Raw genomic sequence first — 21,056 nt, forward strand, 5'->3', positions numbered from 1 at the left:
CAGGGGCCAACTTATTGGGGAGGACAATTCAGCAGTGGTTTCCTAATTAGTAAAATGAGATTTGGTCTTCCTGACTGGATTTTTTTGGAGATGGACTAGATATCTATGCCAGTGTCTCTTCACAGGTGTAAGATGCAACCATTTATCTGTGGAATTTCTGTATGTGCCTGTGTTCTATCTATGTAATAGATAGTGATCTTTGATTTTACCTTTTTTCTTTTTTGACAAAATTTTTAGAATACTTTAAACTTCTTTCCCATTGCAGAAAATTCTTCTAAAACCATATTCCCATTATTTACTTGACATCACCCAACATCTGCCCAACACTTTCAAAGGAGACTCATTCCAGCATTGGTCAGTTTTAGTATTTGACACTTTTTCCATTTATCCATAGTTGTTTCTTCAACAAATGTTTAACCAGTAGCTGCTATGTGCCAGGCACTCTTTTGGCTCTAAGGGTACAGCAGCAAACAAACTTGACAAAAATCCGTGCCCTCATGGAACAGATTTTAGTAGAAGACAGTAAATTAAATAAGGAAATTATGTGGTCTTATATTAGACACTGATAAGTTAATGGAGAAAATATATAATAGGATAGTGAAATGGGGTCAGGTGAGTAATTTTAAATATTTGGTCTGGGAAGGCTAAGAAAGTGACATATTAGTAAAGACTTGAAGAAAGTGAGTAAACCCCATGATTATTTGGAGGAAGAGTTGACACAAAGAAGAAAAAAACGGGAATATAAAGATTCTGCAGTGGGAATATAAAGATTATGCCACGGTAGCCAATGGCTGGAGCTTAGTGAGTGAAGGAAGAGTGATGAAGAGGTCAGAGAGGTACTGGATGGGGAATTGGTGGGGGGGAGGGGAAGTGTTAAACTGTGTAATACTTTACAGGCCATTGCAAGGATTATGACTCTACTCCAGTGATATGGGAACCACTGGAGGGTTTTTAACAGAGGAGTGACATGAATTAAGTGTAAAGGGATGATTTGGTTACTAGGTTGAGAATAGATAGTAGGAAGGAAGGTGGAAACAAGAACACCATTTAGGTAGTTACAGCAATAATGTACATGAGAGAGAATGGCCACTTGGATCAGAGTGATAGCAATAGGTGGCCCATGTGAACATGTTGTGAAGGTCAAGGCCAGCATGACTGATGATCGAGTGGATGTGGGATGTGAGAGAAAGATGTTTCTGAGCTGAGCAGGTGGAGATGGAGTTTCCATTAAATGAGATGGAGGAGACACAGTGGGGCAGGTTTGGATGTGTTGAGTTTAGGACATGTTAAATTTGCGCTGCAGACGTGCTTGGGTGGCTCAGTCAGCTAAGCTTCTGACTCTTAGTTTCTGCTTAGGTCATGCTCTCACAGTTGGTGAGTTCAAGCCCTGCATCACTCTGGACTGATGGTGCAGAGCCTGCTTGAGATTCTCTCTCTCTCTCTCTCTCTCTCTCTCTCTGTCTCTGTCTCTCTCTCCCTCTCTCTCTGTCCTTCCTGCATCTTTCTCTCTCTCTCTCTCTTAGAATAAATAAACTTAAGATTTTTTTTTTTTTTTGAGATACATATTAGACATCCAAGCTGGAGATGAGGAGTAGGCAGTTGGATAAATAAGTCTGGAGTTGATCAGGGATATAAATTTGTAAGCCATTGGCATTTAGATTTAAAAGCCAGAACACTAGATGATACTCTCACAGTAGTTTATGTACATAGAAAAGAGATGTGACCCAAGGATTGAGATTTGGGGCACTCCAATGGTAAGAGGTTAGGGAGATGAATAACCAACAGAAGAGACTTAGAAGTGGTCAGTGAGAAGGGAAAAACCAAGGAGAATGTTTTTTAGAAGATTGCTAAAGAAAGTATTTCAGAGAGAATGACCTGATATTAAATACTGTGATTAAAATTAGATCAATTGAGAACTGTATCTTGACTACTATATCTGATTTAGCAATGCTGCAATTTAGTGACTTCAATTATCAATTTCCATATGGTAGTGATGACAGCAACAACTTGAGTGGAGTAGATCAAGAGGGAATGGCAGGGGATGAATTGGAGACTGCAAGTATAGACAACTCTTTTAAAGGAACTTGCGATAGGGGCGCCTGGGTGGCTCAGTCAGTTGAGCGTCTGACTTCGGCTCGGGTCATGATCCCGCGGTCTGTGAGTTCATGCCTTGCGTCGGGCTCTGTGCTGACAGCTCAGAGCCTGGAGCCTGTTTCAGATTCTGTGTCTCCCTCTCTCTCTGCCCCTCCCCCACTCATGCTCTGTCTCTCTCTCACTCTGTCAGAAATAAACATAAAAAAAAGAAATTAAGGGAACTTGCAATAAAGAGAAACAGAACTAGGGTAATAACATTACAGCATCAAGAGATCACTTGTATCTTTTTAAATGTTCCATGTTTATGCATTTACACTTGCCATCCCTTCTTCTGGAATACCCTTTCTAATCTTGATACCTGACAAATTCTTTGTTTTTAAGACTTATTTGTTCATTGAACAAATATTTGTTGTGTTCATGTTATTTTCCAGGCCCTGTTAGATGGGCCATGGAATATATCAGTGAATAAAACAGAGAAAAATCTATGACCTTCTGGAACTTAAATTCTAGTTGGGGAAAACAGGAAGTAAGTAAATTCTGTAGAATATTAGATAGTGCTTTAAATGCTATGGAAAAAAATAGAAAAGGGTAAGAATGATCAGACATGCCAAGAGAAGGAGCTACAGTTTTGAATGGCCTCAGTGAGAAGGTGACACTTGAGCAAAGACTTGGAGGAGAGTGAATGAGCCTTTTATATATCTGGAGGAAGAGCTTTCTGAGTAGAAAGAATGACCAGTACAATGGACTTGAGGCTGAAGGATGCCTACCATCTGCCAGGAGCAATTAGAGCTTGGTAGCCAGTGTGACCTGGAAGGAATGGACTAGTGAACAGAAGAAAGTTCAAATTGGAGAAATGGAAAGAAGAGCAGATGTTGAAGGGACTTCTTGACCATTGAAGGCCTTCAGCTTTTATTCTGAGAGAAATGGGACCATCAGGGAGTTTTTTAGATTGTCTAGACTAAAAAATGCGCTGTAGTGAGGGCAGCAGTGGGAATAGGGGGATAAGAGGCTGTTGCAATAATTCAAGTAAGATGAGTCCGTGCCTTGATCTGGGCTGATAGTAGTGGAAGTGCTGAGAAGTAGTCAGGTTCCTAATGTACCGTGAAGGTTGATTGGGATAGGAGAGAGATTTTTGGCCAGAGCAACTAGAAGGATGGAGTTGCCATTAACTGAAATAGAGAAGGCTCTGACTGAAGCAGGTATGAGGTTAAGTTTGATATGCCCTGTTATAATTGTTTAAGCAGAATTGTGAATCCAGGGAGGTTCAGGAAAGAGATCCAAACTGAGATCATAAAGTTTAGAGTTCTTGGCATTTTCTAGGTGGTATTTTAACCATGACTATCAAATCACCAAAGGAGTGAGTATAGATACCCAGAGGAGATCCAAGGAGAAAATCTGTTACAAGTTTGGAACATTTGTAAAAGAGAAAAGAAACAGCTAATTAGGTAGAGGAAAAAAACCAGAAGTTTGGTGTGCTGGCAGCCAAGGAAAGATAATTTTCGAGGAGGAAAGATAAATAACCATATCAAATGCTGCTGCTGGATCAAGTTAGATGAGGACTGAAAATTGACCATTAGATTTAGCAGTGTGATGGTACTTCAAGATGAGCACTTTTGGTGTAGTCATAGTGAAAGTCTGAGTGACATAGGTTTAGGAGAGAATTGGAAACTGAGTACAGACAGTTCTTTCAAGGAGTTTTGCTATAAAGAGCTTCAGAGAAATGGAGGAGTAGTCTGAGGACGAAGTGGGAACAAAGGAAGGTTTTTTAAGATGAAGGAAATAGCAGTATGTTTGTATGTTGATGAGAATGATCCAGTGGGAAAAAATGACAATGAAGAGGAGAGAATTATGGAGTTATGTCTTTGAGGAGGCAGGATAGCATGAAGTCCAGTGCATGGATCCTTATCTAAGCAAAGCAGGACTGACCTTAGAAGATAGATGGTTCATCCATCATAATGGAGAGAAGACAAGGGCACAGATACAGATGATAATGGGTAGGTAATTGTAATGAGAGTTTTGACAGAGTTCTCTACAGGTTGCTTCAGTGTTCTCAGAGAAAGTAATAGTGAGCCAGGATATGAAATTAGCAGCCAATAAAGAGGAGTGACCCAGAGGTTGGCTATACCATGAGGATGTAAAGGGTTATAGAGTCTGATGACATTATATTCAAGGCTGGGGATTTTTAGGGAGGAGAGAGAACAAATGGTCTGCAAGCATGAATGTAGTGCATCCTTTAGGAGGTGAAAGGGAGAAAATGGCCACCTCCTGACGGGGAGGGGAATCTGCATCTTCCTGGGAGCAGCTGGTTCAAGAAGATGAAGGGACCATTTAGAGGAGGGACTGAAGTTAGAGGTTTTGATAGTGACGGATTGTGAGTTCCAGAGACCTTCACAAGGTAGGGCAGGGGTGAGATATGAAGACTCTTCACTTTCTGTGGCTGTTGTAACAAATGACCACAAACCAGGTGGCTTTAAACAGCAGAAATTTGTTTTCTCACAGTTCTGGAGGCCAAAAGTCCAAACTCAGTGTCGCTGAGCTGAAATTCTGGTGTTTGCAGGGCTGTAGTCCCCCTGGAGGCTCCAGGGGAGAATCTGTTCCTTGCCTGTTTCAGCTTCTGGTGCCTGCCAGCAATCCTTGGCTTCTGGCCGCATCACTCAATCTCTTCCTCTCTCCTGTATGGACACCTTTGAGGCCATTTGGAGGCCTAACTAGGTATAATCCAGAATAACCTGCCTATCACAAGATCCTCAACTTAATCACGTCTATAAAAACCCTTTTTCCACATAAGACTTAGAATGTAAGGATTAAGACCCGATATCTTTGGGAGACCATTTTTTAGCCTACCACAGAGCTAGAGGAGGATTAGGATGAGGGAGATAGGGAGATGGCAGTGACCTGGGAGTCCAGAGATTCTGTGATTGACATAAAGAGCATAGTGAGATTAGTCCTGTGGATTTAAGTCAGGTAGTGGTGGAAAGGTTGAGTATTGGAAGTTAGGCAAGTGCAGGTAATGGCGTTTCTTCTTGATCTCTGAAGATAGAGACAAAGAAGCTTGGGGAGGGAATGGGAGCTTTGAAAGGTTAGTCTTGTCTAAGTACATAGCTCAACGTCAACTGTCCCTTCTCAGTAAAACCTTTTCTGATCATTTTCCTCTGCCCAGGCAGAGTTAATTACTTTTATGCATGGTATATTTTATCAGTTATTCTTGTCATAGTATAATGTGATTATCTTCTTCTTTCCACTTTTAGACTTTAAGGTCTAATAGACCATAACTGTAATGGACAAATAGACATACTCAAGATATCCTGCCTAGTCCTCCAAACTAGCTAGCATGCCTCCTCTCCCATAAGATTAGGTATATCTGTTCTGTGCATTCTCTAAGGTTACACTTCTTACATTGTCAAAATAGGATCTGTACCTACAGTGGACTCTACATTCCATGACTGACATTCCTATACAACCGTATCCTGTTTTCTGTCTGCTGTGCCTAACCTAGCTCCTGGTATGTAGACATAATAATATAGATTTGAATGAAAAAATAGTCATTTACCTTTTTTGGATACCACTTTAAACCACTCCTGGCTACTTGCATACTTTCAGATTTTATACAAAGCGTTTTGTAAATACTTTTTTTTTTTTTTAATGTTTATTTATTTTTGAGAGAGAGACACACAGAGTGTGAGTGGGAGAAGGTCAGAGAGAGAGGGAGACACAGAATCCGAAGCAGGCTCCAGGCTCTGAGCTGTTAGCACAGAGCCCAATCCGGGGCTCAAACTCACGAAGAGTGAGATCAGACCTGAAACGAAGTTGGATGCTTAACTGACTGAGCCACCCAGGCACCCCTGTAAATACTTACATACAAACAAATTATACCATATAAGTCATGATTATTACCTTCTGGAATGTATCAGATACCCTTTTTTCTTTTATTAATCATTGCTCTGATTTCTTTCTTTCTTGTTTTTACTTCAGTGATGGAGAACCCAGTGATGGAAACTAGCTCACTTTTTACCTCAGGAATTAAGAGACATGTGAAAGACAGAATTTCAAAGACTGGGAAGTTGAATGTTTCTCTTGCTTCAAAAATCAAAACAAAAATACTAAGTAAGTGCTGTTGGTTTTAAAGTATGCTCACATTTTTACTTTCCCTTGGAGAATTGATACAGTATTTGGCACTTCATTTTATCATGTATAGAAAATTACTAAAATGACAATTTTTGTTAAGCGATACTTTTTGTCCATTCAATCCTTTCTGTCTCCTTCAACTCTTATTAGTTTAATGGATATGATGATTTACTCTCAGTGGTGACAGCAGAATTTTCAGCAGTGAGGCCAGGGTAGCCTAAGGCAGCTACCTCCTACACTGCAAAGAAAATACCAATGTGACATTTCAGGAAAAGAGCTAAAAAACAAGTGACAGATTGTTCTAGTATGCTGTAGCAATTGGATGATGGGTAATCTAGAATGATTGGCCCAGGTAGAGTGTCGTCATGGGTGATTTTATATAGCCAAAGCTCATGATGGTATTGAACATTTTGGAGATAGGTTTCATGGATTCTGGAACTAAGAGGTCAGAAGGGAAAAAAAAAAAGTGGGAAAAACTGCCAATATAAATTTTCATGACTTCTGAAACTTATCTCAGTGTTTCCTATCCATCTCAGCAGGAGTAGAGAAGGTTTCCAGTAGATATAACATGTTTGAAGGGTAATTGTGTGTGCCCTCTGAAATAGCTGAACCTCCTGAGTATCTTTAAATCTTAATGTTGCTCCTACCCAGGTCTCTAGAATCATGTGGTATATTAGACCACCTTGTGTAGTGGCTGTTTGCTATTCTCTTTGGCAGGACCATTGCACACTCACTATTATGAAGGAACATCCGGAGTTTGAGGAGTGCGACAGGAAAATATTATCCTTTAGCTCTGGAAGTCTTAAATTGGTTCTAGTCTGTTTTCGTTCTAGTCTGTTTTCTGTGTCAAAGGTGGCTGTGTGAAGCTACTTTCTTTATGCAAAAGATAAAGTACTTTTTTGGACCCTTTTTTTGATGCCCAAACAATGCTTGAATATTTAAAATATGTTATTACTTTTATAAACTTATTTTATAGATACTAAACTTCCATTCAGTGGGATATGTTGTTGAATAGTAGCATTTAAATCTAAATTATGAAAATGTAAGTATGGTTTATGTGTACTAAGGGAACACACTATACTTAAGGTGAGCTTTACCAAGGAATTCACGATTAAATTTCTCTGCTAACAACACAGAAGCATTTCTGATTTAAATTATATTTACATAGTGCTTGTAAAGAGAAGGCATCGAGTTTAGATTGCAGTAAATGCCAAGAAATAAGAATTGGATATTTAGGGTAGCAATAGAAAATCCCACAGGGTTTAGATGGTCTGTCCAACTTTACACTCATTATGGTCCCTTTCACTCAAAATTTTGAAAAATGGGCTTTGGAAGCATTAACTGATGTGTTCCATTCTGGAGCCACAGAAACTGGCTTTGAGATTTTAATGGCTACCCTAATATCTATGGGACATCTCCAGTTAGAGCTTTGGAATCAGCTTCTCCATTCTACCTCCTAGTCAAAGTAGGAAGGAAGGTAGGGCAGCAAGTATCAAGAGTTAGTTTTTATGACTAGTCTAATTATCTAGGATCCTGCATCTGTCCTAGACATCCTTTATCCCTAACTCTATTTACAACATTCTGCATTCCTTACAGTTCTTTTGTTCTTCATCTTCTGTCTGGCTTTTATTTCTGGTCTGTATACATTTTTTTTTAATATTGTCATTCTGTTGTTTTCCAGCCTTTAGTTAAGACTTATAAGTGAAATATATGTTGCCTAAAACAGTTTTATAAGGATGTGAAAACTTAAGATATAAGTTCAATATTAACTTAAAAATTTTTTTTACAGATAATTCTTCCATTTTCAAAATTTCTTTAAAGCACAACAACAGGGCATTAGCTCAAGCTCTTAGTAGAGAAAAAGAAAATTCTCGAAGGGTTACAACTGAAAAAACGCTATTGCAAAAAGAAGTGGAGAAACTGAATTTTGAGAATGCATTTCTTCGCCTAAAACTAAATAATTTGGTATGAATACTATATTGTGTTTGAATTCTAAATTATAACTAAAATCTTAACTGTGTTATTAAAGAAGCTCTGAAAGTGTTTTTCAAATATCTAATTATTGTAAAAAATTTTTGAAAGAATATGCCATGTTAGTGGACAAACTTAATGGGTAATAAAATAGGTGTCTTTAACTCTACATTCTAAATGTCACTTACAGCCCTGCAAACCAGTATAATACCTTGATCATTATTTGGTTGTTTATCATTAGCAAAACTTGGTGCATTACAACGATGGGCATAATTCCTCCAATGAAAGGAGGGGAGTTCCCAGAGTGTTTGTATTCTCTTTAATCCCAGCATTTCACTGGCTACACACCAAATAGAATGAAGATTGTAGTCGTTGTTTTCCCTTCCAATTTCCAACTCTGTCCACGGACAGGTCAGTAAGAGCCAATGGTTAGCTAGGCTGCAATTTATAGATCTAACACCAAAATGAGCAGAAATTAATTTAAAATGGAAAAATTGATCTACTATTCATGAGTGTTCAATTCCCTGATAAGCTATGTTAACTTGCTGTAGGATGTATTATTACTGTGAGAAGAAAGAGAAATGTTCGTAGGAAAATTTGTAATTGAGAACTCAGAAGCATTCAAGGTGTGTGTGTGTGTGTGTGTGTGTGTGTGTGTGTGTGTGAACTATAGCATGTAGTACCTTTTTATTTCAGTGTGATCTCAGTTATTTTCTAAGTCTTCTCAACTGATGACATCCATACATGTATGGTATAATAAGCTCCAAATCTTAATTGATTAAAAGTGTCTTTATTTTAACACAGAATAAGAAACTTATAGAAATAGAAGCACTCATGAACAATAACTTGATAACTGCAATTGAAATGAGCACTCTTTCTGAGGTAAGTAGAGTTTATATATAAGTAGTGTAATTTTTTAAGCATTACTAAGGATAATTAAGATTAAGTAGCATTAAACTAACTTAAACTTTGTGCAAAGAAATGATAACACCAATTTTAACTGGCTAACAGCACATTATCATATGGCATAATTGGTTTATTGAAATTTTTACATAAAAATTAGGTTTTGATTAGAAGTAACATACAATTAGACAGCTCAGTGGAACATAATGGCCCCTGAACAACTAAAAAACAGCTAAAAAAGACATTGATAGAAAAAATAGTATTTCAAATTAGAAAAGGATTTGTATTATTAAAAAAAAAAGATGGGCACAATTGAACAACTATCTTGGGGGAAAAAAAATAGAGGCAGATCCTACTATATACCATTCTCTAAATTCTAGATGGATTTAAATGTAAAAAAAGAAATCATATAAAATAAGAAATACAAATATATTCATTTTAAATAGGAGAGGCCTTTCTATACCTAGAAACAAAGCAAGAAGAAGGCATAAAGGAAACTATTGGTGGATTTTCTCAAAGAACATTCTTAGAAGGCTAAAAATCATAAAAATAAAAAGCCAATGGCAGACTGGGAAAATTAAACATATAGCAGATAAAGCATTAATATTGATAGTTAAATACCTCTTGTAATCTATCACGAAAATAAAATCAGTAGTAAAATTAGGAAGGGAGGAAAGCCAAATATTAGTGAAGTTAACTCAATTATCTAAATAGGAAACATAATTGTTGTAAAGTAGTATCTAATGAGAAGGCAAAATATACATAATAAATAAACTGAAGAAAGGTTAGTGAAGTCCCAATTGTAGGTAAATTCTTGATAGTAATGGAGTTTAGTGCTTTATAGGGCACCTTTTATTTATTTATTTTTTTAATTTTTTTTAACGTTTATTTTTGAGACAGAGAGAGACAGAGCACGAACGGGGGAGGGGCAGAGAGAGAGGGAGACACAGAATCGAAGCAGGCTCCAGGCTCTGAGCCATCAGCCCAGAGCCCGACGCGGGGCTCGAACTCATGGACCGCGAGATCGTGACCTGAGCTGAAGTCGGACGCCCAACTGACTGAGCCACCCAGGCGTATAGGGCAGCTTTTAAATGGAATTGCCTATATTTAGCTCCCAGCTCTGTTAACTTCCTGGTCCTGTGACTTTGGCATTTAATTCTGAATCTTAGTGTCCTCTTGTGCGTAGTGTGGCTAATGGTAGTACATCTATGAAGAATTAGTGTGAGAGTTAAATGTGGTTAGCATGTGTCCTCACAATAGGAAGAATGCAATAAATGTTAGCTGTCATTACTTTCTTATTATTGTGTGTGCATCTTCCTGTGTTTTCTAATTTTCTGCAAATCTCTCCTTTTAAAAACTTATTTTTAGTCATTTATAAAAAGGCTTTTAAATACATAGTCTTTCTGGTAAGAAAATAGGAACTCTTTCAACCTTCGTGATCAGTGGTTAGCTCCTTTGTCAGAAGCTTTATAATAAAAGCTAGCCAAAGAATGTCTACTTTTATCTCCTAACTTCATCCACATTTGGATACAGAAAAGATTTGTGTACATGTCCCAGTGAAATAATGTTCACAGGAGATGTAGCTCTTAGCATTATAAATTTGATACCTAGTACAACCAGTGAGCAGAGGTATACCTTATACATTTAGTATCCTCTAAGGAGAAGAGATGCTTGCTTTTCACTGGGTGGGTGGGTGGGTAGGCAAAGTCAGGGAGGGGGCTCTGTTTTGCTGATCAGCTTGCAGGGCTGAATCAAGTTGCCTTGAATAAATTACTAAGATCAGAATCAGATATAGCAGTGGGGAGTCTAAAGTTAGTACAGGAATTGACTTAGAGAGTAAGGGAAAGAAGCTAATTAATTAGCAAGATCTGGAGGAACTTTGGAGAACAGATAGCCCTAAAAGCATTGCTCAACTACTTGTGAATTATGTGATACAAAGCTCCTTCCTTCCACTAGTTCTTTAAAAAATATTTAGTAAAGTCAACTTTATTCCTGATGCTTTTTGTGTGGCTCTCTTTGGAGAACTCAAGGCTGAGATCAGCATCTGGATTTAGAAGAAGGTAAAAACAGTAAATGGAGGAGCTGGATGATGAAGGGACAGCATATAACTTTGGGATCTACTTTCTTAGACTTGCTATTTAACAGACTAACTTTTGCATATCAAGTTTTGAGTTTTGTAGTTCCTTTTTATTTGGGGAAGAGAATGATGGGGACTATAGATGTTCTAATATCAGAACAATATAATGAAGTATATAGAATGAAATCTCATATAAGCTTCTGTTCTGCTTTCAGCCACTTTATTCTTCCTCCTTTCATCTCCCCACACTACCTACATGTAACTGCTTTGTTTCTTTATATTAAAACAAAACATATAAATATTTTCTTAATTTTCTTTCTTACACAAAAGATAATACACTATCCCTAATTGTCCTATGCCTTACTTTTTTTTAATGTCACCTATCTTGAAGATCTTGCCATATGATTACAAGAAATGCTTCCTCATTCTTTTCCAGTGCTATTTAGGATAGATCCAGAGTGGACCTCTAATCTATTTAACTAGGTTCCTGTTAACACTATCCAACGCTATGTTGGATACTTGGGTTGTCTTTTGCTTGGCTTCACATTAGTGTAGAATGCCCTTTCCTCTTGCATTATTAATTTTTTCCCTCTCTTCTGGATTATTCCTATTAGAAGCAAAAATGTTATCTCCCGTCTTTAAAAAATAAAACAAAACAAAATGAAACCTCTTACTCCAAATAACTCCCCACCCCTAGCTACTTTCTCATTTTTCTCCTTTATAGCAAAACTCTGAGAGAATTGTTCACACTGTCTCCAGTTTCTCTTGAACCCACACCAATTGGAGTTTCATCACCACTCCACTAAAAGTGCTTTTCTGGAAATTGACCTCCATGTTACCAAAACCTCTTGATAGTTCTTGGTCCTTACGTTGACCTTCATGTGACTTTTACAACACTATATTCTCCTATGTTTCTTCCTACCTTTCTGATTATTCTTTTTTAGTCTGTTTGCTGTTTCCTCTTTATTTTCCTGACTGCTAAATTTTGGGTGCCCCAGAACTCAGTTCTTGGGCTTCTTCTATCTACATTTGTTCCCTAAATGATTCATCCATTCTCACGGATTTGATTATTGTTAAATGCTGATGACTCCCAAATTTGCGTCTGTAGCCTCCCCGTCTCCTCTGAACTCCAGACAATACCTAGTCCACTACTTATTTCGCATTTCTATTTGGATGTCTAAGAGGTATCTTAAATTTTGCACTTGCCACCAAACCAGTTCCTTTTGGGGGTCTTCATTTCAGGTAACTGCAATTCTGTTTTCCTGTTTTTTCCTCACATCCCGTACCTGATCCCTTAGCAAATGGTTTTAGTGCTGCTTAAAGCTCAGTCCAGAGTCTTAACCACTTCTCACAACCCTCACTTTCACCACTCATCCAAGCCCCCATTTTCTCTTACCCAAGTTCTTGGAGTGGCATCCCAACGTGGGCTTCTTGCTTCTGCCTTGCCTCTATATTCTCTTCCCAGCGTAGCAGCCAGATTAATACTGTTAAAACAGAAGTCTCTGCTGCAAACTCTCCAGTGGCTTCCCATGTGATCTATTTGCCTATTATTGTCTGAATACTGAAACTTGTGTTCTTTCTCTCACCTCATTGACTACTCTCCTCCTTCCGCTCTTTAACATCTTCAATCTGCAGGCCTCCTTCCACTCTTCAAACACAGGCAAGCTGCCACCTCTGGGCCCTTGGTCTTGTTCTTCTTTCATATGGCCTACTCCCTACTTCCTGCAAATCTTGACTCAAGAGTGACTTCAGTCAAGCCTTCCCTGGCAACCTTATATAAATTTGAATCCTTCCCCATCCCTGCCCCTACATTTTATACTCTGCTTCTCTGCTTTAATTTTTCTCTTTAGAACTTAACACTCTATAACATAATTTTACTCATTAATTTTATTACTCACCTTAACAGAACATAAGATTCTTGAGTATAGAATTTCTGTCTATATAACAACAATGTCTAGAACATACTAGAAAGCAATAAATTTTAATAGAATGTTGGATAGTGTTTCCTCATTGAGAATGATCCTGTTTTTGTGGCTCTGGGTGGCTCAGTCAGTTAAGCTGCTGACTCTTAATTTCAGCTCAGGTCATGATCTCTTGGTTTTGGGGATTGAGCCCATGACAGGCTCTGTGCTGACAGCACATGGATCCTCTGTCTCCCTCTCTCTCTGTCCTTCCCCCAATCATGCTGTCTCTCTCAAAATAAATAAACATTAAAAAAAATTAAAAAGTAAAATATTTTTTTTAAAAAAGCAATGATCCCTTTTTTTAAGGGTAATGTACATATTTGTCTTATATGTTATTTAGCTTTTTATTTTAAGTTTGTTTATTTTGAGAGAGAGAGTGCATGCATGCAAGCAGAGGAGAGAGAGAGAGAGAGACAGAGGGAGAAAGAGAATACCAAGCAGGCTCTGTGCTGTCCGTGTGGAGCCTGAGGCAGCTCTGGATTTCACGAATTGTTGAGATCATGACCTGAGCTGAAATCAGGAGTCGGTTGCTTAATTGACTGAGCCATCCTGGTGCCCCCACTTAGCTTTTTAAATAAAAAAATGATAAACAATGTAAAATACTTTTTTTAGCATCTATGGTGATAATCATATGGTCTCTCTTTTTAGGTGTATTATGATAATTTATTTTAGTAGCTTTCCTAATTTTGTAATTCTAGAATAAATTTCAGAAATGATTTATTATTCTTACAATGTGCTGCTAAATTCTTTTTGCCAGTGCTTTGTTTAGGAATTTTTTTATTGTTAATTCACAAGTGAGATTTTCTTTTTATACAGTCTTCAGGCATTGATAAAAATATATATGAACTGGAATTTGGATGTTTTCCTTTTCCTCTGATCTGGAAAGATGATACAGTATTAGAATTATTTTTTCTTTAAATGCTTCATAGAATTCTGTGGAACCATCTGGACCTGGGTCTTTCTTGGTAGGAATGGTCACACTTTGTTAACTTTATTTCTTCTGTGGATATTAGTTTGCTTAGGAAAATTTCTTTCTTTTGTGGTTGGTTTTATTCAGTTATATTTCCTTAGAATTATTATCTCAGACATGTTTTCAAATTGATTTGCACAGAGTTGACCAAAGTAGTCTGTTATTTTTTAATTTTGTCTGTGTTATATTTTCCCAGTTGACTAATTTTGTGTATTTGGGCTTTTCCTTTTTTTTTTCCCCCTACTAGTTTAGGTGCTTGTATTTTTTTTCATTTATTTTTTTTTTCTTTTTTAAAATAGTAATCTTTGGGGTTTAATTTTCAACTTTTAATTTTATTTTGTTATTTCAAACTTACTAATTTTTGCTTTTATCTTGAGTAGTAAGTCCTTTCTTCCCCTTTCCTGTGGTTTATTTTATTGTTACTTCTTTACCTGAGTCAGATGCTTGTTTTTTTTTTCATTCTTTAATAACTCTGTAGGAAGGTGCCATTTTTTCACAGTGCTCTGAAGATTTTTATCTTTAGTTTTGAGAAATATGACTATGATGTATCCTTGCATGGATTTCTTAAAGTTGTAGCCTTTTGAGGATTCACTTGGCTTAAATATGTGGGTTGATTACTTTTGCCAAGTTTGGGACATTTTCAGCCGTTATCTCTCAAACTTTTTCACATCTGCCCTCTTTATCTCCTTTTGGGACTTCAGTGACATGAGTGTTATATCTTTTGTTATATAGTCCCATAAATCCCTGAACCTCTTAATTATTTTCAGTTGCTTCTCTCTTGCTCACATTGGATGCTTTCTGTTGCTTTCTGTTCAAGTTCGCAGGTTTTTCCCCCTCTGTTTTTGAGTCTATTGAGTTTTTAACTTATTTTATTTTGGTTATTGTATTTTTGTTTCTTTTTTATATCTTCTTTTTATTTGCTGAGATTTTCTGTTTCTTTGCAAGATTTTCTATTTTTTTCATTTGTTTTAAGCATGTTTGTCATTGTTTATTGAAACATTTTTATGATGGTTGCTTTAAAATCCTTGTTAGGTAATTCCAGCATCTTAATGTTGGTGCTGTATTATTATCTTGTTGTTGCTGTCTGTTGATTGTCTTTTCATTTTCAAATTTATAATTTTCAAATTTAGGCCTTTTCCTAATTCTTGGTGCAATGAGTTATTTTATATTAAAATATCTTGGGAGATGCCTAGGTGGCTCAGTCGGGTAAGCATCTGACTCTTGGTTTTGGCTCAGGTCATGGTCTCACGGGATCATGGGTTCCAGCTCTGCATCAGGCTCCACGCTGACAGTGTAGGACCTGCTTAGGATTCTCTCTCTCTCCCTCTCTGCCCCTCCTCTGCTCATACTCTCTCAAGAAAAAAAAAATCTTGGCCATTTGGGTATTGTATTAAGAAATTCCAGATCTTATTTAAACATTCTGTTTTGACAGGCACCATTTGATAGTATCATAATGCCAGTGATAAAGGGATGTGCCACCTACTGCCAAGTTGGAGGGGTCAAAGTTTAGGTTCCCCACTCAGCTTCTGTTGTCACACTGGTGAAGAGGGTGTCTCCTTACTGATGGATGGAGCTAGGACTTCAGGCTGACACCACCCTGGCTGGGACAGAGTAGGGTGCCTCATGACTTCATGGCCTCCACTGACAGCAGGATTGGGGGAATCATAAAGGGGGAGGTTGTTATTATTGAAGAGTGGTGAAAAAGTTGACTTTCTACTAGACCTCTTCTATCCCCACCCTAGAGTAGAGGAAAAGGGCTCCTTGTTATTAGCAAGTAAGAATGGACGTCCAGAGTCCCCATGTGTTCTCCACTGACATTGCTGGTACAGGGGGTATCCTCATTACCCCTGGGATGTCCCACCTCTCTTCTTGGCCTTTTCTGACAGTACAGTTTGGAGGACAGTTGCCTTGTGATAGCCTGGTGAGTATGGAAGTCTAGGCTCCTCATTTGGCTTTTGTACCTTTTTCAAAAATTAATTGACCAAATATGTGTGGGTCTATTTCTGGACTCTTATATTTCACTGATCTTTTTGTCTGTCTTTATGCTAATACTATACTATGTCAATTATAGCCCTCCAACTGCTTCTTTTTCAAAGTTGTTTTAGCTATTCTGGGTTCTTTGCATTTCCATGTGATTATCAAAGTTAGTTTGTTGATTTGGTTATACCCTTGTTTCTGTTACAGGTTAGCACCATAATAAAACATAGTTGTGTGTTGCTTAATTTTATGATCTTTATTAAATAAATAAAACCTGTTCAAAAATGTCTGAGAAAATTTAGAAAATACTATAGATAAGCAAAAATTTAAAAGATATATTAAAATCACCCAGACTTTAAATGTAAAAGACCATTAAGAAATATGGATTATAAAGTGCAATCATATATTACACAATGCATATGTGGCATGAGTATATTGCATATTTATGTCAAGATATTATATGGGTATACACAGGTATATTTATTCATATGCACAGAAGACAATTTATTTGGGAATTTATATACCAAAATCGTACTAATGATTATCTTTGGATGGCATGATAAAGGATGAACTATGTTTAATCTTATCACATTATTCTCATTCAGCTATCAAAGGCTAATGCAAGAATTGTTCTATTGCTATTGGTATACTTATATAATTTGGTGCTTCAATAACAAACATTTAATGAGATTAGAAATTTTTTTCCTTTTCCTTTTCTTTATTCTTTATTTCAAAAATAGTTTCACCAGAGTCCCTTTCTACTGCCAAGTAGCAAGAAGAAACGGACTAGTAAACAGTACAAGTTGATGCGACTTCCATTTGCAAGGTAATTGCTTCAAACTTGGTTAAATACTTGCACACCTCTACCTAGATAAAACTTTGAACAGTTTTTATTTGGGTCTTCTTCCTTGAAACATAGAAAAACATTTAAAAATAAATAATGAAATACTTGTTAACATTGTACCAGTGAAAGAAATTGAAAGCATAATCGAATAGAGTTCAGTTTTAAACTTTGAAATAATATTCAGCTTTCCCATAGACTGTAGAGAAGAAAGAGCCAAAGGTGAACCTTTAGTTACATGGGTTTGAATTATACTGGTTCAGAGTGTTTAGATTTTTTTTTTTTAATTTTTTTTAATGTTTATCATTTTTTAACGTATTTATCATTGAGAGACAGAGAGAGACAGAGCATGAGCATGGGAGGGGCAGAGAGAGGAGAAGACACAAGGTCAGAAGCAGGCTCCAGGCTCTGAGCTGTCAGCACAGAGCCTGACACGGGGCTTGAACTCACAAACCGGGAGATCATGACCTGAGCTGAAGTTGGACGTTTAACCAACAGAGCCACCCAGGCGCCCCCAGAGTGTTTAGATTTTTATGTAGCACATTGTGTTTGTGTATGTTGTACAATATTTTGGGTTTCATCAACCTATAGTTGCCTAGTAAGGTAGGAATGAGATGATCTGTAGTTTCTTGGTACAGGTTTTATCTCCAGGGCTCCAAGGAAGCTTACCCATAAATTCAGTAATTATGTGCATCTGTAGTATCTGCTACTCGTTAGTTCTTTTCTTTCTTTTTCCTTAAGTCCCCACTGGCCTCATGTTTTATGCTGGGTAAATCTGGTAACTATTTCTATCTTTATTATCTTGAATACTGCTCCAAGCTTTAAAATTAACTTTCATCATTGCTATTTCCTAACCAAAATTACCACTTCTTGATTAATTTGATTATAAATCATAGTAAACAGCTTATTTCAAACCTGTCATTTTAAAGACAATTTCTGAAGTCCAGAGAGATAAAATGACTTTTCTGAATTGATGGCATTGAATAAAATTCTCTTGTCTGTTAGAGACAGAATTCTTTGTTATGTCATTTACAGGTTTAATGCTTTTATTTAAATGCACAAGTAAATGCACTTACATATTGAAATGCTATCTGTACCATAGTAAAAAATAGTAAAAAATTCTGTATCTACTGTGTCACTCTCTATTCTTTATTTTTTGAGGGTGGGGGAGGAGCAATGGAAGGGAAGAGAGAGAGAGAGAGAGAGAGAGAGAATATATTCATATTCTCCCAAGCAGGCTTCACACTGATAGCAGAGGAGCCCAACATGGGGCTCAAACTCATGAACCACAAGATCATGACCTGGACTAAAATCAGGAGTCGGTCCCATAACCAGCTGAGCCACTCAGGCACCCCTAATTGCTGTAGTTTTAAAATAGATACATTTTACTGTCTTGTAGTTCCTTTAGTTTTTTGTTTTTTAAGAATATCTTGGCTGTCATTATGCACACATTTTCCAATTAAGTGTTCTCTTGTGCTATAAAAAATTTCATTTTTTAGTAGAAATTGGAGTATAATATAGATATTAGAAATATTAGAAAAGTTGTAAAATCTTAGAGCCGTGGTGAATTTTCATAAGTAAACACTGTTGTATAATTAGTATCCAGACCAAGAAACAGAACATAGCCAGTACTTCACACGCCTGCTCTGTGATCCTTTCTAGTCACTACTCACCACTCACCCAAGTATGAACATTATCCTGACTTCTGACATCACAGATCGAACAATTTTGTCTCATTTGAAACTACTTATAGTGAAATCATAAAACATGTATTTTTATCTCTGGCTTATTTTTGTTGAGCATTATGTTTGTGAGATTCATCTGTATTGTTGTATGTACTTGTAGATCAGGCATTCTCACTGCTGTGTAATGTTGGATGATTATCCCATCATTTATTCATCCTTATGATGATGAGCATTTACTTTGTTTTTGTTTTGGCCTGTTTGTTACAAACAGCGCTGTCATATATAAGCCTTTTGACGGATGCACATACAAATTTCTGTTGGGTATATAGCTAGGAGTAGAATTACTGGGTTTTACATATATTTGGCTTTAGGAGAACCTGCCAAACAGTTTTCTAAAGGGATTATACCAATTTACATTCCTAATAATGTATAAGAATTCCTGTTTTGTATCTCCATCAACACTTGTTATCATCTTTTTCAGTTTAGCCATACTGAGCCATAATAATTAATCATTCATTTCCTTGATAAACAATGAAGTTAAGCACCTGTTTATATGTTTATTTTCTATCAGATTGTCTTTTTCTTTCTTTCTTTCTTTCTTTCTTTCTTTCTTTCTTTCTTTCTTTTTTAAGATTTGCAGTTTCTATACATTGTGTGTAAATTACAAATATCTTTTACTCTGGCTTGCCTTGTCATTCTCTTAATGGTGTCTTTAAATGAACAGAAGTTATTTATAAGAATCTGCTTTATATGTCTCTGTTTTGCCCCTCATGGTTACTACTTTCTGTGGCCTTTCAAGAAAATCGTTACCAATTGGAAGGTCATGAGACATTCCCTTATGTTTTCTTTTAAAAGCTTAATTATAATGGGAAGAAAATAAACAAATAAGTAAATAGCAAGCTTTATTAACTTCCCTTTAATTTTTCTTTTTAAATTTTTTGAGAGAGAGCGGACACAAGGGAGCAAGGGCAAAGAGAGAAGGAGAGAGAGAGAATCCTTCAAGGAGCAGAGAGAGAAAAAGAGAAAGAAGCAGACCTCGCACTTACCCGAGGCAGGGCTTCAGCTCACCCAATGCGGGACTCGAACTCACGAACTGTGAGATCATGACCTGAGCTTAATGAAGTTAGATGCTTAACCAACTGAGCCACCCAGGCGCCCTTCCTTTCATGTTTAGATCTTCAGTCTACCTAGAATTTTGGGTATGATGTGAGGGAAGGGTCATTTTTTTCATGTGTAAATCCTGTTGACCTTGTATCATTTAATGAAAAGACCACCCTTTCCCCACTTCACTGCAGTAGTATCTGTATCATAAATCAGATGACTGGGTGTGTATGGGTCTGTTTCTGAACTCAATATTCTATTATATGAGTTTTGTCAATATCACATCATCTTAATTACTAGCTTTGTAATAAGTCTTGATGTTTGATAGTGTGAGTATCCATTTTCTTTATTTAGGTTTTTGTTCTTGAACATTATCTTGGCTCTTTTGACCCCTTTGCATTTCCAAGTGAATTTTAGAATCAGCTTATCAGTTTATACACACACATGCTCTCTCTTTCAGTTTTGGAATTTTGATTGGGATTATATAGAATACTGCAGTTTGGGGAAAATTGACATTTTATAAAATTGAATGTTCCGTCAATGAACATGGTATATCATTGTTTATTTAGATATTATGTATATTCTCTCATAGTTTTATACTTTTTTGAGTAGTTATTGCATGTCTTAGATTTTTTCCTACTTATCTGATCTTTAGTGCTATTCTGAATGTTATTGGTTTTATTTATTTATTTATAAATGTTTATTTGTTTTTGGGAAAGACAGTGTGAGCAGAGGAAGGGCAGAGGTGGGGGGGACAGAGGATCCAAAGCGGGCTCTGCCCTGATAGCAGTGAGCCTGATGCAGGACTCACACTCACAAACTGTGAGATCATGATCTGAACCAAAGTTGGGCGGTCAACCAACTGAGCCACCCAGGCACCCCTGAATGTTCTTGTTTTTAACTTTAATATTCTTCTTGATGCTAGTATATAGAAGTACAATTAATTTTTGAATATCAACCTTGTTTCCAGTGACCTTGCTATTAATTTTAATAGTTTATCTGTAGGGTTTTTTTCCATTTTCTATGAATATAACTTTATTATATATTATATATATTGTAATAGGGACAGTTTCCCCTTCTCTGCTTTAGTTTGTACACCTTTAATTTTTTTCTTACCTTATCGTAGTGACTACTTTTTGTTCATTAATGAATAAAAGTAATAATAATGGAGATTCTTACTGTGTTCCCATTATTTAATATGTTTGCTTTTGGGTTTTTGTAGGTTCTCCTTAACAGAATAAATAGTTCCTTTGTGCTCCTGGTTTTCATGAATGGCTTTTTAATTTTATCAAATGCTTTTTATGTCACTGTCAAGAATATGTTATTTTTTCTTTTTTTTCTATTAATG

At 36.7% G+C, this 21,056-nt stretch overlaps 1 protein-coding gene across 6 annotated transcripts in view; it reads left to right on the forward strand.

The window, feature by feature from the left end:
• The window catches only part of SGO2 (shugoshin 2), a 68,249-nt gene that overhangs the window by 22,889 nt on the left and 24,304 nt on the right, over window positions 1-21,056 (forward strand). For 5 of the 6 annotated variants that reach the window (XM_053215527.1, XM_027053789.2, XM_015077965.3 and 2 more), the window contains exons 2-5: window positions 6,067-6,198; window positions 8,009-8,184; window positions 8,995-9,072; window positions 16,822-16,907. In XM_053215527.1, coding sequence (XP_053071502.1) covers window positions 6,067-6,198; window positions 8,009-8,184; window positions 8,995-9,072; window positions 16,822-16,907 — 472 coding nt within the window. Of the gene's footprint in view, window positions 1-5,503; window positions 5,597-6,066; window positions 6,199-8,008; window positions 8,185-8,994; window positions 9,073-16,821; window positions 16,908-21,056 lie in introns of all 6 variants that reach the window. The other variant, XM_053215528.1, reaches the window with a different exon arrangement.

The sequence above is a fragment of the Acinonyx jubatus genome, chromosome C1 (genome assembly GCF_027475565.1).
Source record: "Acinonyx jubatus isolate Ajub_Pintada_27869175 chromosome C1, VMU_Ajub_asm_v1.0, whole genome shotgun sequence".
Lineage (NCBI taxonomy): Eukaryota > Metazoa > Chordata > Mammalia > Carnivora > Felidae > Acinonyx > Acinonyx jubatus.